The sequence below is a fragment of the Augochlora pura genome, chromosome 2 (genome assembly GCF_028453695.1).
Source record: "Augochlora pura isolate Apur16 chromosome 2, APUR_v2.2.1, whole genome shotgun sequence".
Taxonomy (NCBI): Eukaryota; Metazoa; Arthropoda; class Insecta; order Hymenoptera; family Halictidae; genus Augochlora; species Augochlora pura.
In genome coordinates, this window is record NC_135773.1 from 24,959,265 (window position 1) to 24,974,295 (window position 15,031).

The window sequence follows — 15,031 nt, forward strand, 5'->3', positions numbered from 1 at the left end:
CAAGAAAAAAAAAGTAAAAGGAACTTTTTTAAAAGGACTTAGAAAAGTAAAAAAAAAAGTAAATACGTAAATGTTGACGTGCAAGAAATAAAAATGATTTCGTCCCATTAGAGAAATGATTAAGAACAAAGAATTGTTAATGTAGCTGTCAAAGGAACGATACTCGAGCAAGTTAATGAGAAATTAGGTTTTACGAATGGACGAACTTAAAATTACAAAAGTAGTACATTATAGTTATATCCTCGAAGCTATCACCAAAAGCAAAAATTTTGTCATTTAGACGAAATATTGAATCCAACGTTTCAGTCAGATTGTCAGGCCAAGTGTGCAACCGTTGCATCGCTTCGGCAAGCCGCCAGCGTAAATCAGACCGTAGCGCTGTTGGTAGCGTCAGTCATTGAGGTAAGCGAGCAGTATAAGACTGTTACTCAGTTTGATAAGGAATATCGGCGACACTTACATCAGCGATGAGACTTATCGATTAACCGAAGCCCCGGGCGGCCGCAAGAAGCTCTCACCCTCTCGGCAGCGTCAAAGGCGAGAGGCGCATAGTTCAACTCCGCCGGCGGATCGTAATATTTCTCCGGTCGAATTCGCGGTCGAATTAGTCCGTTTTAACACGATTCCGACGGAAGATAGCGGGGGTTCGGTTCTTGTAATAATGTTTGCCACGGGCGTGTTAAAGCCCGCGGAAAGTTTCGGGGGACTTTGTGAGATAGGAAACGCGCGCGTTTATCGGCCGAAGCTATTCCGGGTAACTTTCCTAGGCATGGAGTTTCGTGGAATAACTTTTCTCGTGCGACGCGGAGACGTTCGTTTCACCGGCGAGCGTGCTACTTTGCGTTCAATTTCCTGTCTCATCGTTTGCCTATCGAATGACGAGAACAAATGACGAAGTTTACCCGTGTTCGCGCTTCGCCGATGAACCGAACGCCTTCGCCATCGCTTTGACGACAGGCAACATCTGCTGGGAGACAGCGACTAGAGAGCGACTCGTTAACTACAGAATTGTTCAAGTCGCGAGTGTTTTTTATTACCTGCCAATTACCTTGTCAATCCTCGAAGAAAACTCGGCTGAAACGAACTAATTAGAGTGCTTAATTTTTGCGGTTAGTTTAATACGGACTTAAGTGTCCATTAATTATTTTATCACTTACCGACTTATCGTGCTTTCAAATCTAATTTCACTTTAGAATTTATTAGGATTTTTAATTCTTATTTCGCAAATAATTGATATTAAACAAAAAATTGATACTAATCAAAAGGATCGCCCCTGATTCACCTTGAGCCAAGTTGTGGATTATTAATAAATTGTTATTTTTATATTACTACGGAGTCTCGTGGGATTTACCCTAAAAATAATTCCCACAATAGCATTGTTCACGAGTAATGTTTTATTGAATGTATAATTAGACTGTAGTATTTACATTGATTCCATTTACCAGGACGAGTGACGACATCTCCGTTGAATCTTCCAGGATCAACAGAATTTCGTTTAGCGGTAACAACGGGGACGACGACAGCCGTCCTCGTTGTCCACATCAATAATTGAACGCCGTTAATTTTGTTTAAAATCCGTTCGACACAAAGTTTACGAACCTACGAAGTCCCGCGAATGCCAGATGCACGCGAGAAGAAAGCAAAACGGATCCGTTATCGCGTCGCGAGAGTTCTCGTCACTCGTCCGCTGACGAGATTCACGCAACAAACTTACACGTTACATGTATGTGTACATATATGTATATACGTGCTTTTCGCGTACGTAACGAATATAGATATATGTATATAGTATGTATATACGTATATTTGTGTATTTATATATGTATAACGCACATTACGAAGGAAACGGGTTCGCCCATCGCGGACACAGAAAGACGCTAACGAGTTCCTGTCCCGCCGCGGCGGAATGTGGGACAGCAACGGTGAAGGAACTTCCCGTCGGCGCGAGCATCTCGACGCGTGTTCGTACCTGTTCCATCGTTCGAAGTCTAAAGGATGTGTCCTCGCCGCACCGAGTCCAACGTCAATTCCATAATGAGGGAGGATCGTCGATCGCGACCACGATCGCGCAAGTCTCCGGAAAACGGGAGATTAAGCGGACCACAGTTCGAACAAGCGAACAGCAAGGAGCTCTCGTATAGTTCAAGAACACGGTCGCAGTTAGTCCGCCGGTGCGGGAGCACTGGAGCACACACGTAGTCCTGCGGTACACACGAGGGGATCGCGGCAGTGGCGCGGTCGATTCGTTACATTCGCGTTTCAAGTTGTCACAGGTGCACGCGGTGGTGGTGGTGGTGGTGGTGGGGGAGGGCCACGGGAACGGGATCTCACGGACACACTCTGTTGTTCCTCGCGGGATCACCGGTCCAGGAGGAAGCGACCACCTCTCGCTAGGTAGACCGGAGTTACAGCTGGAAGAACGAGCGCCGTAGATCCCTCGATCATCGGAATCGTCCTGGCGGAAGATGGCGGGATCGGGTCGCTGCGGTGGCTCGGGCACGGCTAACGGCGGCCACTCCGCCAACTTCGACGGTGATTCACGTCGGGTAAAGGCTGGTGAAACTCGGTATCCTCCAGCTGACGGCCGCCAGGAGGAACACTAGAAAGTTGCTCGCCAAAATTGCGGGGCTAAGGTTCCTTCTGTCGCCACCGTGCATCGCCGCCGGTTTCTCCTCCTCTGAAACCAGATTAGAAACTCCGACTTTATAACAGCGAGAAGAAGACCCCCCTCCGCGTCCCAACCCACGCTCTGTCCAGCCCCCGGAATGGGGCTGGGCGAGTACGGTGGCTTCGGTGGAAGACCGGTAAAATACCCCCGGGGGCAAACTACGACGTTTTAAACGAGCTCGATCAGTTGGACACCGGACAGCGAGCCTTGGACTAGACTCGGCTATTTGCCGTCCCGGTCTGCCTTATCCGCAACGACGGCAGAGTTCGCAGTCCGATCACGCGCGTCACGATCTACGGAATTCACGTGACGGGGGGGCCGATGCTCGGTTAAGCTTGTCCTTCCACCCCCCCTCGCCTGTCTAGATATCTATTAAACGAGGATCTCGGTTTTATGGCTGAGAAATATCGATTTTTTTCTTCTGTATTTTTGTCGCCTCTTCGTGATTGAGCAAGCGTTCGCGAAGATACTTCGAATGCGGTGGCGCACGGTAGCAGCTTCTTAGAAACCGTTGGCAACAATTCACAGCTTTATAAGATTTTTATAAGAGGCACACTTTTCTTTATCCCAATACGTTAACAAATATGGAAAATTAGACACTACTGACGACATGAGCCTTGTTTCTAATCTATTTTTTATCAATAATTTCCCAATTCTGTTTCGATAGAAAATTTGACGACAATCTTAATTTCAACAGCTCGAGTATTGTTCACTGTGAACGTCGATGAGTACTACGCTTCGTAGTTCAACGCGTTTATCGAATATGAAGTCTAAAAGTTCCCATAAAGAGGACTAATAATTCTTGAACCTTGAAATAGGTATATTAACAATTAAAAAATCCAATTAGTGGCATTGAAATGACAAGAGTCGATAGTACAGCATCGATAGACCCTTTAGCAAATATTTCCAACGATTTTCGTTTCGCTAGTCGGATCGAGTACAGGATTTTTCGAATTGGTTCATTGATGTTCATCATTGCATATCAATTGAACGACTCATTTCCTTCAGCCAAATATTCCTGAATTTTATACGACGATGCATGGGAAAGAAATCAGTTCTTTGACCGTGGGGCACTTTCAAACTTCGAAAATATCGACAGCTCCTTCAGGAGTTCAAAGGTTCTGCTCCCTTTTATACCGCGCGGCTGCAGCTTGGCGGCTTAGCATATTCGAGGTCAAAACGCTTTTGATAGAGAGAATCGAGGCTGGCGGTAAATGGGAAAAAGAACTAGAAGCGAGTGTTAGAAATTGAAAGATATATACAGGCAAATATTATTCTGTTAAGCGTCTACCGTTTAATCGTCGCCATTTATAGATTCGACGGAAATCAAATATTTATTTTCATCGAAGCGCGTGTCCAGCACGTCTGCGTTGTTCGAAATGTTCGCGTATTATATTTCGGTTGCGGAACATCGATTAATCGGATCGAAAAACATTATTTCCGAAAGGTTACAAGTACCACGTCCTTATGTTTCGATGACATACTCGAGTTGAAATAACACTTGCATCGGCTATTATTAAAATACGGTCGCTCTTCGCGCGTGTTCGTTTGACACGAATTAAATTGATAAAATGTAGTCATAATATTACCTCGCATTCAACCGAATAAACTTTGTCCTCGCGAACGAATATACTGTACTGTATTTGAAACGCAGCAACAACGAAATACAATTTGATCAAAGAATTATTGTTTCACAGAATAGATACATCCTCTATCCATTCACACTAAGAGAATCTTTATCTGGAAAAGTGAAAATCGAACCGAATGAAAGAGAACTCGTGCAAGAGTATCGCGAGCAAAGAAACTTGCAAGGACTTTATAATCAGATAGACCCCTATAATTTTCGCGGAAGGTAGACCCAAAAGGTCAGAAAAGTGATACAGGCTCGTCTAATCAATAAAAAAAAAAAGTTGAACACGTAGCGCAGTAAGGTGCGTGTTTAAGTAGGCTGTAACGTGTCAAGGTCCATCAGATTGCCAGCGAGTGATCCCGTCTGATCAGCCGAGCAATACTGTACCGCGGTTAATCGTGCAAGTGGTAATAGATTGACTTGTGAGCAGTAACGCATGCTGTATCAAGCAGCAGTTCTAGCGCCGCGCGATTACAAGCAATAGAGATCCGGTTAAGGAAAAAGTATTGGCCCGTGTCGAGAAGCGAGCGGAACATTAAAGCTCCGCAGCACACGCGAGTAGTGTATCGCGATGGTCAATCGTCGCTGGAATACATTACGCCGCAGCCTCGTGGATTATTAATTGCGTTGGAAAAGAAGAAAAATGAAACGGCCGCATTGGAATGCATTTATGCGAGGGTGTTGCCGCGGTCACGGTACGACCGGAAAATCACCGCGATTCCACCGTGAAAAATGGAGCGGCAAATGTTTCTCGCGAGAATCAATTTAGCGGTCGTTCCTGCGTCTCGCGGGCTGCGGCCGTTATACCGCCGATCAATTTCGCTCACCTTCGATCACGTGAACGACCACGTACGAGGACTTTGCGTTGCTCGGATCGCAGGTGTAATTCCCGCCGTGCACCGGTTTCGTCTTGTCGACCATCAGTATCGATCCGTTCTTCGTTAGCTCGACTTTCACGCCCGGCTCCTCGTCGTAATTGATCATGCGACCCTGACGATACCAGAAGACGTACTGCGGCGACTCGGCGGCTGCCATCAGTTGACACTCCAGTCGAAGGCTCGAGCCCTGCTTCACATGCAAATCAGGCGCCCCAGGTATGACCGAGTACGCTTCCGTGATCCGCAGCCGAACAAAATGCCGTTGCACTGGATGCGACGTAATCTGAAACACCAATCACTCTAGTTGGATCGCGAAACCTCGGGGAACGAAAAAGCTCATCCGCGTGGACCATTTCTCAGCCATTTCGAAAAATATATTACGAGTGCTCGAATAGTTCTCGGGATTTCTATTTATGCTAAGAAGTGTTTATTTATTACTCGATATTAATTGGATTCCATCGAATGAATTTTTCTCATGAGAACTAACAAGGAGAAAAATGTGACTTGCGCCACTGTGATTCTAACTCGTTCATTCGTGAAATGAATTTCTTGAAATTGCTCCAAGTTCATTCGACGATTTCGCCTCGTTTCCTCTGTACTCGCAAAGAGTGTATTTTTTAATAGATTTTTTTTCACGTTGGAAAACAGAACAAAGCATCGAGAAGGAGGGTTGTAGCAAATCCAGCGATCGCGGAATTACTGTCACTTTATTTTTTATCAAAAATTCAGGAACGAGTAACGACGCGCGAGCCAGCAAATTTTGGGCCTTTGGCTGCCACTCGTTTCACACACAACACGCCAGTAAAAATTCCGTTGCATCGACTGCACGAGTCAATATCTGCCTAGAAGTACTTCCACAAATGGACGAGTTCGTGTCGCGTGCAACACAATTTTATCATACTGTCCACCTCAATTTATCAAATTCTTATCTACGTCCTTTTCACTTTCATTATCAAATTCGTTAAATGCTAAATTGTAGTTTCTCTTTAATAACTTCGTAAATAATTTCTTTCTTTCTTCTTCCCTTTAGGTAGTTCGAGTTCTATTTTAAATCCTGTATAAAAACTTATTAGCGACATTCTATTTTCTCATTTCAAATTACCTCACTTCGTACTCTAAGGGTTAATTGTGCCAGATGGACGATAGATAAGGACGTAAATTAAGTATCGTCTTTTTTTGAGACGTTTTCAGTAGTTACAGGTTAACCAACGATGCACGTCTCTTTCGGAGCCTCGACCGCTTTCTTGTCTTTATGAAAATAAAAATGTAAAATGTGTCGAAGATGCTGCTTTTTGCACTCCGTATTAAAACTGACCGTAAACTGACTGTTGTAAACAAAATTATACGGAAATTGTTTCTGAAGGAACCTAGAGGTATCGACTACCAAATCTCAAAAGAAAATAATTCTAACATTGACAAGGAATAACGAAGCAAACATAACGCTATCTACTATTGCAAACCGAAATTACTTTCTTGCTAATCCAATATTTTTTAAACAGTTCAATTAATAATCTGTTAAAACATGTCTGTAGCATTGTAAACCAAAACTGTATTATGTAATGGGCAAAATATCATTGCAGTTGTAATAGACCCGCGGTTTCCCGTCTGGTTCGCAACGAAGCATTTGTAATCCGAGATTCAAAACAAACAATGGGACGCTGATACCATTTAAAGTCGCTATCATGTTTCACGTAACGCGCATATAATCTGCGTTATGGAGTATGGTCATGGTCACAACATCATTAATCAAACGCGAGTACTATGGTATTACCATCAATCAGACAAGTAGTAAGAGTCCGTTTTCAATCAGGCAAGTGGCACAAAGCCGTCATACATGAAACATGAGGCGCGAGACAGTGACTAAGGTCGCGGGGCGTACGTGTCCATATTTCAAAAGAATGTCCGCTGAATTCCTTTAAACGTTGCTGCACATGGAATCACCATTTGAAGCGGGACGCTAATTACGCAGTCTCGTTCATCGGCAAACAATTCGAACGAGATACGAATCGACAAAGATTCTGTCGATTTACCGTTTCAATGAAACGGACTCGTCGCCATCGAATTTTCAGCGAGCCGTGAAATTTTCGAAAAGCGTGTTGACCTTAAACAAAGGTTCGGCTACCGTGTATGGACTCTGCGTTTAGTATTATAATGCCCGGTCGGATAACATTTAATATAACGGGACCATCGAACGTTAAATACATCGATGAACTTTCTTGACCTTACGTGTCCACGGTCGCGTGCTGGGTTATTTCGACGATGACATTTTCGCTGATATTTCGTTCCGCGGTAATGCATTATACGGTCGACGTAATTAAACGACGACCGCGCGATATTAATGCTCGGCGAACGTTTTAACCTGGCCCCCTCCGCGCTGGTCTATCCGTTCAGTTTGTTTTCTGCTTTTGTCCACGCGGAAAGAAATGCTTCATAAAAGTCGCCGGAAAATTGTGCCGTAAATTTAGGATACGACCCCGTGGTTTTTGCAACCACGTATGAATGATATGCGCGAGCCAACGATGCTCGCGCGCGACAGAAACGCTGTCGCGACGAAGAAACGCTGGATATTCTTACACGCGGATGATCCATCGTGCGTACCTGACACTCGTAGATGCCCGCGTCTTCCACGGTAACCGCTCGTATCTGTAGCGTCCAATCGGTGCTCGAATGGATCACGACAAATCGTTGGTCGACCGAGTGGGTGTTCATGCCAACGGTCAACAGCTTCCTGTCTTTCATCCATGTAATCTGTAACACAATGGTTGACGGTCGAATTGAAATGATCGTCGCACTGATCCTATATTCGAGAAATTATCGGTTTCGGATCATTTTTGACACTTAAAATGGAAATGTCGAATCTGAAGAACATGGTAACTTCATCCGACACGATTCTGTTGATCTAATTGCCGTTATTGGCTTTTCTATCTATACACGGTTATATCCGCAAGCTTATCCATCAGTCCGATATTTAAACCGAGATTTTATTGAATCAGTCGCGACTGTTATTTCCTATTAAAATTGTAGGCGCGAGCGAACGTGTTAGACAGAATAAATTTTTCATAATTATTGATTCGATTCGAAGGAAATGATATGATTATTAGAAACCGTTGTTTTCTATAAACCAACTAATCAACTAGATGTTTAGTTTACTCTCACGTCAAGAAATAATTATTAACGATTATAGGCAACCGGTCGATAAAGTGTTAATTAATGCACGCGCAGAAATCCTGCAATCTGTTCTAAGGAGTTTCAATGCGAACTACGGGCGAAATAATGTAGAGTCGAAAACGAATCGCGGTCGGTGGAGACGTTAAAAGCATTTGGGCCATTTACGGTAACAATGTATAGGAAACAGCGTGTATCATATCAGGGGATAGAGAAGGAGGGGCGAGCAACGCTTGCATCCAATATCAATTATGGAGGCCATTAGCGCACCCTAATTTCGGGCCAATTTTCATTCCAGACCGTAGTGACCACGAAACTTTACTCAATTTACCCGACACCCATCGCTCCCCTGTTCGGCCTGTATACTAAACTTAAAAATCATTGTCCTATACAGTGGACAAGAAATTTGTCGATATAATAGTAAATTCGATAAAGAAGTTGGTAACCCAAAGAAAAACCATTCTAGTATTTCTTTTTTGCTCTGAAACACCTGAACATGTGCTGAAAGAGAGAAAGAGAGAGAGGGAGAAATAATTTCAGTTTACCCGTGTCTCAAATATTGAAATAGTTTTATGAACATACATTTTCCTTTTACAAAAAAAAAACATTCTCAACGCGGCAACTCGTAAATCGCAATTACTCGTGCTATGTGTGCGCTTCGACTAGCAGCTGACTCCGTTATCTTACCGAAAGCTCGATAATCGACGTACCAATCAAGTCTTCGTGTGGTTGCAATCAATCAATTCATTCTCGGTTCACGAAACGTTTAGGATGACCTGTTTTAATGCTCAGCCCGCGCTCTAATTACTACGGTTTCGTCTAATATGTTCTCGAGGGGAGCCGTCTTCCGGGATATGACACTCGAGAATTCTCCGAAAACCGTAATCCCGGATGTTTCCTATAATCCCGGGATCCACCGTGAAAAGGATCTACCGTCTAGAGCCATCGAATAGCAAATCCAATATTTCGTGCTAGTGTTTGCTGCGCGTCTACGTGCACGTCTCTGCCCGTGGCTGGTATTCGAGCAGAAACATTTCGAAACGCTATGAGTTACCGAGGACTTCGGTTCTCCCCGATCAGCACGAACTCTGTCCTTGCCCGGTCGAAAACGTCTCACACCGAGCAGGCAAAATCGCACTACCGACGTTTATCTCGATCATTTTCACTGGCGGCGCAGTGTGCCGGATCACTTGCAAATGATCCGTGAACCATATTCTTCGCCGTGAACGCTTTAACACTCTTTGCCAAACGATATTTGTTTCTATCGACCTCATTTATCTTATATATCATACACATAATGTAATAATGTAATTTATTAATATTTAATATATTTATATATATATAATAAAATAAAAAGGTATGGAATTCTAGTAGATCTATCTGTGGTAAATTTAAGATCAGTTTTATAATTCAATAATATTTCATCTTCTATACAATTGTTCGCAGAAATGTTAATTTTTGAATTGACACGTTACAGTGAACGGTAGGGTTTGGTGGATTCAAATTGGAGAAGAAGACTGCAGAAGCTCCTCGGAATATATAGAAACCCTGCGGCGGCGACACAGTTGGTGAACACACAAGACGTCGTTGGTTTGAGAAATTTCGTTTAGGTGACAGAAGCTTCCACGATCATGGAAGCAGAGGGTGCAAACCAATAGAGGTTTCCACGACACTGTTAACGCATCGACTTGCAGACTCGCAAATGATGCTGTCTCTTCTGAATTTTTATTTTACCAAAGTAATGACAATTAATATCGGTTAATTTTCATTATTAAAACGACGAACGTGGTAATATTATAATAAAAGTAAAAGAGGAAAAAATCAAAGCGATGACGTATCAAATGATTTATAATTTTCATCTGTTTGTTTCATTTCGTCTTGTCCTCTAAACATATTAAAATTTACGAATATAATTTAGTTTTCGCCGGAATTACGATTCAAATATCAAATTCTAACAAAATTTTACGCATGACGGATATAATCGTCAAACTCGCTTAACTGGTTAAAATGCTTACTGGTTTAATGTTTAAGCTTAAAAAATTGCATAAATCATTATGCCTTATATTCTTCGAGAACCGTCAAGCGCAGCAGTACACATAAATACTGTAGCAAGGAATTCGCGAGAGTGGTTACTTTTTCAGTAGTATTAAGCGAAATATAGTTGACATCGGAAAGAAGATGTCAAGAGCGAAATGAGGGGTATAAGTCATAGATGACATACTGTAGAGTGTTCTGTAGACACGCGAGGAGGAAGACTTGCTTCTACTATCAAGCATCGAGGGGTGGCTTATAAAATCGACACGTGGTATAGGTCAGCGCGTAGCCGAGCAAATGTTTCAACGTGGATTGTAAACGAACAAACAGTGTAGAGTGATTGATTGTTGGATAAGTGGAATGCTGTTGGTTTTTGTTAAAACAAGCTGTAAACAGAATGTACAATCAGAATACGAGTGACCAAGTTTCTGTTTCACCGATGTCAATGGATCTGAAATTATCGTTTTACGAAGGAGAGTAACATAATACAAATGTTGTTTGTTTCCTATTTTATTTCGGCAAAATAATTTTTGTGAAACTCTCTACACTTCATAATTCGGTCAATGTTTATGACATTCCAAAATGCACTATATTCTCGATAAAAATCTTGAACAAACGACGCAGCGTTAATTTTACACTGAAAATTTAATCTTGTTCAACAGGTGTTTACCAAAAGCATTTACAATAAAAATGGGTTGGCGAAAGTTTAAATAATAAAAATATTAACAGAATTTAAGGACATCATATTATTTTCGGCTCGCTGAAATTATCAAAGAAGGGGAAAAAATGTTTTATTTGCAATCAAAGAAATTAATATTAACACAATTAACATCAGCAAAAATAACATATTAACCAATAAATTATACAATACGTATATTCATATTCACCGCCAAATAATAGGATCACATTAAATTTACATGATACAATTTTTGTCATAATCGTCACCTCTTTTTACCCATGTTCATCCAACGCGTCGCGCTGCCGCGTACCGATCCAGCAACAACGTCGCCGATCCGCGATGATCAATCAACCGAATGGGTTTAATTCCGTTAAAAACTGATTAGCGAGGAGGTTTAAAGTCTCTCCGGCAAGATCCCGGTTGATATTCAGATCGATGGAAAGCTCTTGGCGAAATGCAAATCGCGTACCGCGCTAAAACGCCGACTTCATTACGCGACCCCTAATTCCCTTTGACATTGTTTCAAGCCATCGGTCTTCTTAGACGGGAATCGAGCGACCGATGTTCCGGGAATTCCCGAGGGGGGAAGCTATTAAAGCCTGCGCGGGGCAAGAAAGACTTTGTATAACGCCGGAGCAATGCTACCTGCACCTACAAGTACGGCCGGAGGAGGATCGTACGTGCGACGAACGCAGATGTGGATCCGGCACACAACCAGCGCGGTGCTTTTCAAGGGAACGAACCGCTCACCAACACTGCAGGAAGCTTAATTGGAAACGGCTATCCGCAGCATCCACCCACCCCATCCCTTGCCCCACCCGCGGATGCCTCTCTCTCTCTCTCTCTCTCTCTCTTTCCGCCGCCACCTCTAACATCCCTCCATTCTTAATCTCTCGAATGGGAATTGCCGTGAACTGTGGAGGATGTCTTCTCCCCGCGATCACGGGATAATGTTATGGTCGCGTTTCGTATCTTGTCGAGATCTTAACAAACTAGTTTCAGCGAGCTAAAAGCCCGTTCGACGAGGCCATTATGGCTCGTAGAACGTAGCTGAAATTCCACCGCCGCTGACTTATACTTCCTCATTATGGAAATCCGCGCCGATGCCGGCCACTTTGTAAACCCGAATCCCCTAATCAAAATGCCTGCGCGATATTTTCGTTACAGTTCGCCTCGCCTATTGTAATTAACCCCGCGAGCCCTCCGCATTATCGTTGCGCGGGAATATTGAAACTTAGTCAATATTCCTGTGTATTCCGCTCGTATTTTGACCGTTAGGAGTCTGTTAATTACGGCGGATTCAACATTAATCTCGCGTGTTAAAACAGGATAGACTCGCCATTGATATATCGTACATAATCCACTAGATATGAATTATTTAAATTTAGTGAGGTATTTAAATTTATTTTGTACTTTTACAGAATATTTGACGATGGAAGTGAACCCATTTATCTTGACTTTCAAAATCAAATAATTCTGTTGCGTCGTATTCGCTCTTACTTTATAAAAAAGGAAAAAACTTCTCAAAGGATTCATAAATAATATCATTTAACAAAGACGCGGAATAACGACCGGATGCGCGTGTCACGTAAAAACAGTACGTTGATGAAAACGGAACAACGCTGTTCCATTTACAGCTGCTTTTATAAGATACTCAGCATCAAATATTCGCAATAGTAGAAAATCTGTTCATAGTCGGTTCTCGATTTTGTACTTTATGCATATTTAGTCATCGATAAGCACTTCGAGGAATTCGTAAACAAACTTTTATGACCAGCAAATATTCATGGCATAGGTTTGACAAAATCGCATGGCTCGAATATATTAACATAATCAATAGGATCATCGGAGGCCTGGGAAATAAAACTTGCGTATTGAAATTGCCTCGGATTTCGTGGCTACAAAATATAAAATACAATATACGGTACGTTCGCCGAGTGATTTCTATGCGCAAGTTTTTACTGAATCAACTCTAGAATTTTAGCATATTTTTTGGTTTTACTGCCTCTTCTGTACCAAAGGAGAAACCACCCGTTTCGCCTCTGTCGCTGTTTTTATTTGTGCGCGCGTAACTCGTAAAATTCAATACATATCGGCGAAACATTTACATAAATTTTGATAAGAATTTCCGTAGATCTGCGAAAAAATAATTTTTTACGGAAATTGAATTCGGGCTTCCCTTCTCTCGAAAATGTTTTATTTTCTTCGGATAGATAGCAGCACCGCTTTCGTTCCGAATCCAATAACCTATTTCTGCGATACAAATAAATAAAAGTCTTGGAAAATAGACCACGGGGAAATGATTTTTTTAACAATCCTAGAAATACTTTTCTGCTGGAAAAATCTCTGAACGGCATTGCAAAAGTATATGAATCAGTTATGAAAGTGAAAGAAAATTACTATATTAATGGTTACTGTATTAAAAATCTATATTAATTTTCTGTGTCCTGATTTTAGTTCCTTGGTTATAAAATATTATGACTGTTAATAAATAATGTCATTTTCAATTCTCAATAAACATAATCAATATGTTTGTTGAGTTTATTTACATTTAGTGCTCGTTTGCGAATTTCTGAAAGAATTTTATTGTAAATAAAATAATTTCAAATATATATATTTATATAATTTCAAAGGGTAAAAATGCCAATGCTAATAATAGCATTATCTTTAAAATATCTTTAAAATCATATTGAATATTCAAATTTTATAGCCTGAAACTATATCACCAAAACTATCTCAACAAAGTATTAATTTTTGGTAAGTTTCCAGCGGGACACATCATAGCCCAAGGATATGTCACAAACTGTGACAAATTGTTTTCAGCTACGCCAGAATACAAAATTCACGCTATAAATGATATTCGTGCGACGTAGTATCTCCGCGCAACTTTCTTTACAGCCAAATGTACAAAGTCGCCTGCGCAACGTGCGGAATTTAAAACTATTCCGCGACATTGCTTGTTCACAACTAAGCCGCTATCGTCTCCTCCGAGGCAGTGCCGGAGGTTTCCCTGCAAGAAAATTCGCGAATACGCGATAGAAGTCGATACGTGTCTACCATTTTCGATTTCCCGTTGTCTGCGAGATAAAAAGTAAGTTACGAAGCTGAACTGGAAGCGCAGAGCCGTCGGACGAAAACAGCAACTTTCTCGATGTAATCTCCGAGATCGACGTCTCCCCTCGTCGCGGAGTCAAGAAAGCGTTTCGCCAATTTCGCGGGTGCACAAAAGCAAAAACCGGTCGCGGGACCAAAGTCGCATAAAATAATCGAGAGACAGGCGCGCGGTGTCCGTCGAGCCGAGGAACCTGGGGGCGGTCCTATAACACCTTCGGTAGTGGGTTGCAAACCCTTTGAGGAAGCGCTCGAAATTACGAGGAGCGTTGTAAGAGTGGCGCGCGTGGGCGAACCTGGTGCCCCGAGTTCGTGCGCGCGATTTCTCAGCGGTAGGCGAGAAAACTTTCCTCATTACCGGAATACTTTCGGAAAACCCCGTTCCCCTGATAACCGGATGAACTTTCGATGTTCCCGCCCGGCAAATTATGTGGCCCGCGCGCATCGGCCCGCGATCGTAATTGTTTCAACGTAATTGGATAGCGGTTTTATTTCACGCCCACGGCCGCGTTCCCCCGTTTATCCGTAAAATGTGCGATTGAAAGTGCGCGCGGCCATGCGACCGATTATATAAACGAATATGCGATTTATTTATCTGCGGCGGATCAATTTCGGTACACGTTGTAGCTAACGCAAAACTGATCGGGCCACGCGATCAGATTCGTTTGACGAATTCGGCTCGAACGTGGATTAAATGCTTTGAAAACACCACGACTCCGGGAAATCCCACAGAAAACATTTATGTTTGGGATGAATCCCCCTTTGAAATCATGGCTTTTTTTACGGCGATAACGTCGAACACGTTCCGCGAAAGGGCTATACCGATGTAATTCCGTTTGTATGAGCTCTATTTGTATCGGCCAAAC

The 15,031-nt window shown here is 42.5% G+C and overlaps 1 protein-coding gene across 1 annotated transcript; it reads right to left on the minus strand.

Moving 5' to 3' along the window:
• Positions 1-1,389: 1,389 nt before the first annotated feature.
• LOC144475173 (limbic system-associated membrane protein) lies at positions 1,390-7,918 on the minus strand. Its single transcript, XM_078190791.1, has 3 exons — positions 7,775-7,918; positions 5,126-5,459; positions 1,390-2,677 (listed from the first exon to the last, which is right to left on the minus strand). The coding sequence occupies exons 1-3, from the start codon at positions 7,913-7,915 to the stop codon at positions 2,538-2,540; spliced, it is 615 nt and encodes a 204-aa protein (XP_078046917.1). The 5' UTR covers positions 7,916-7,918; the 3' UTR covers positions 1,390-2,537.
• Positions 7,919-15,031: the final 7,113 nt, after the last annotated feature.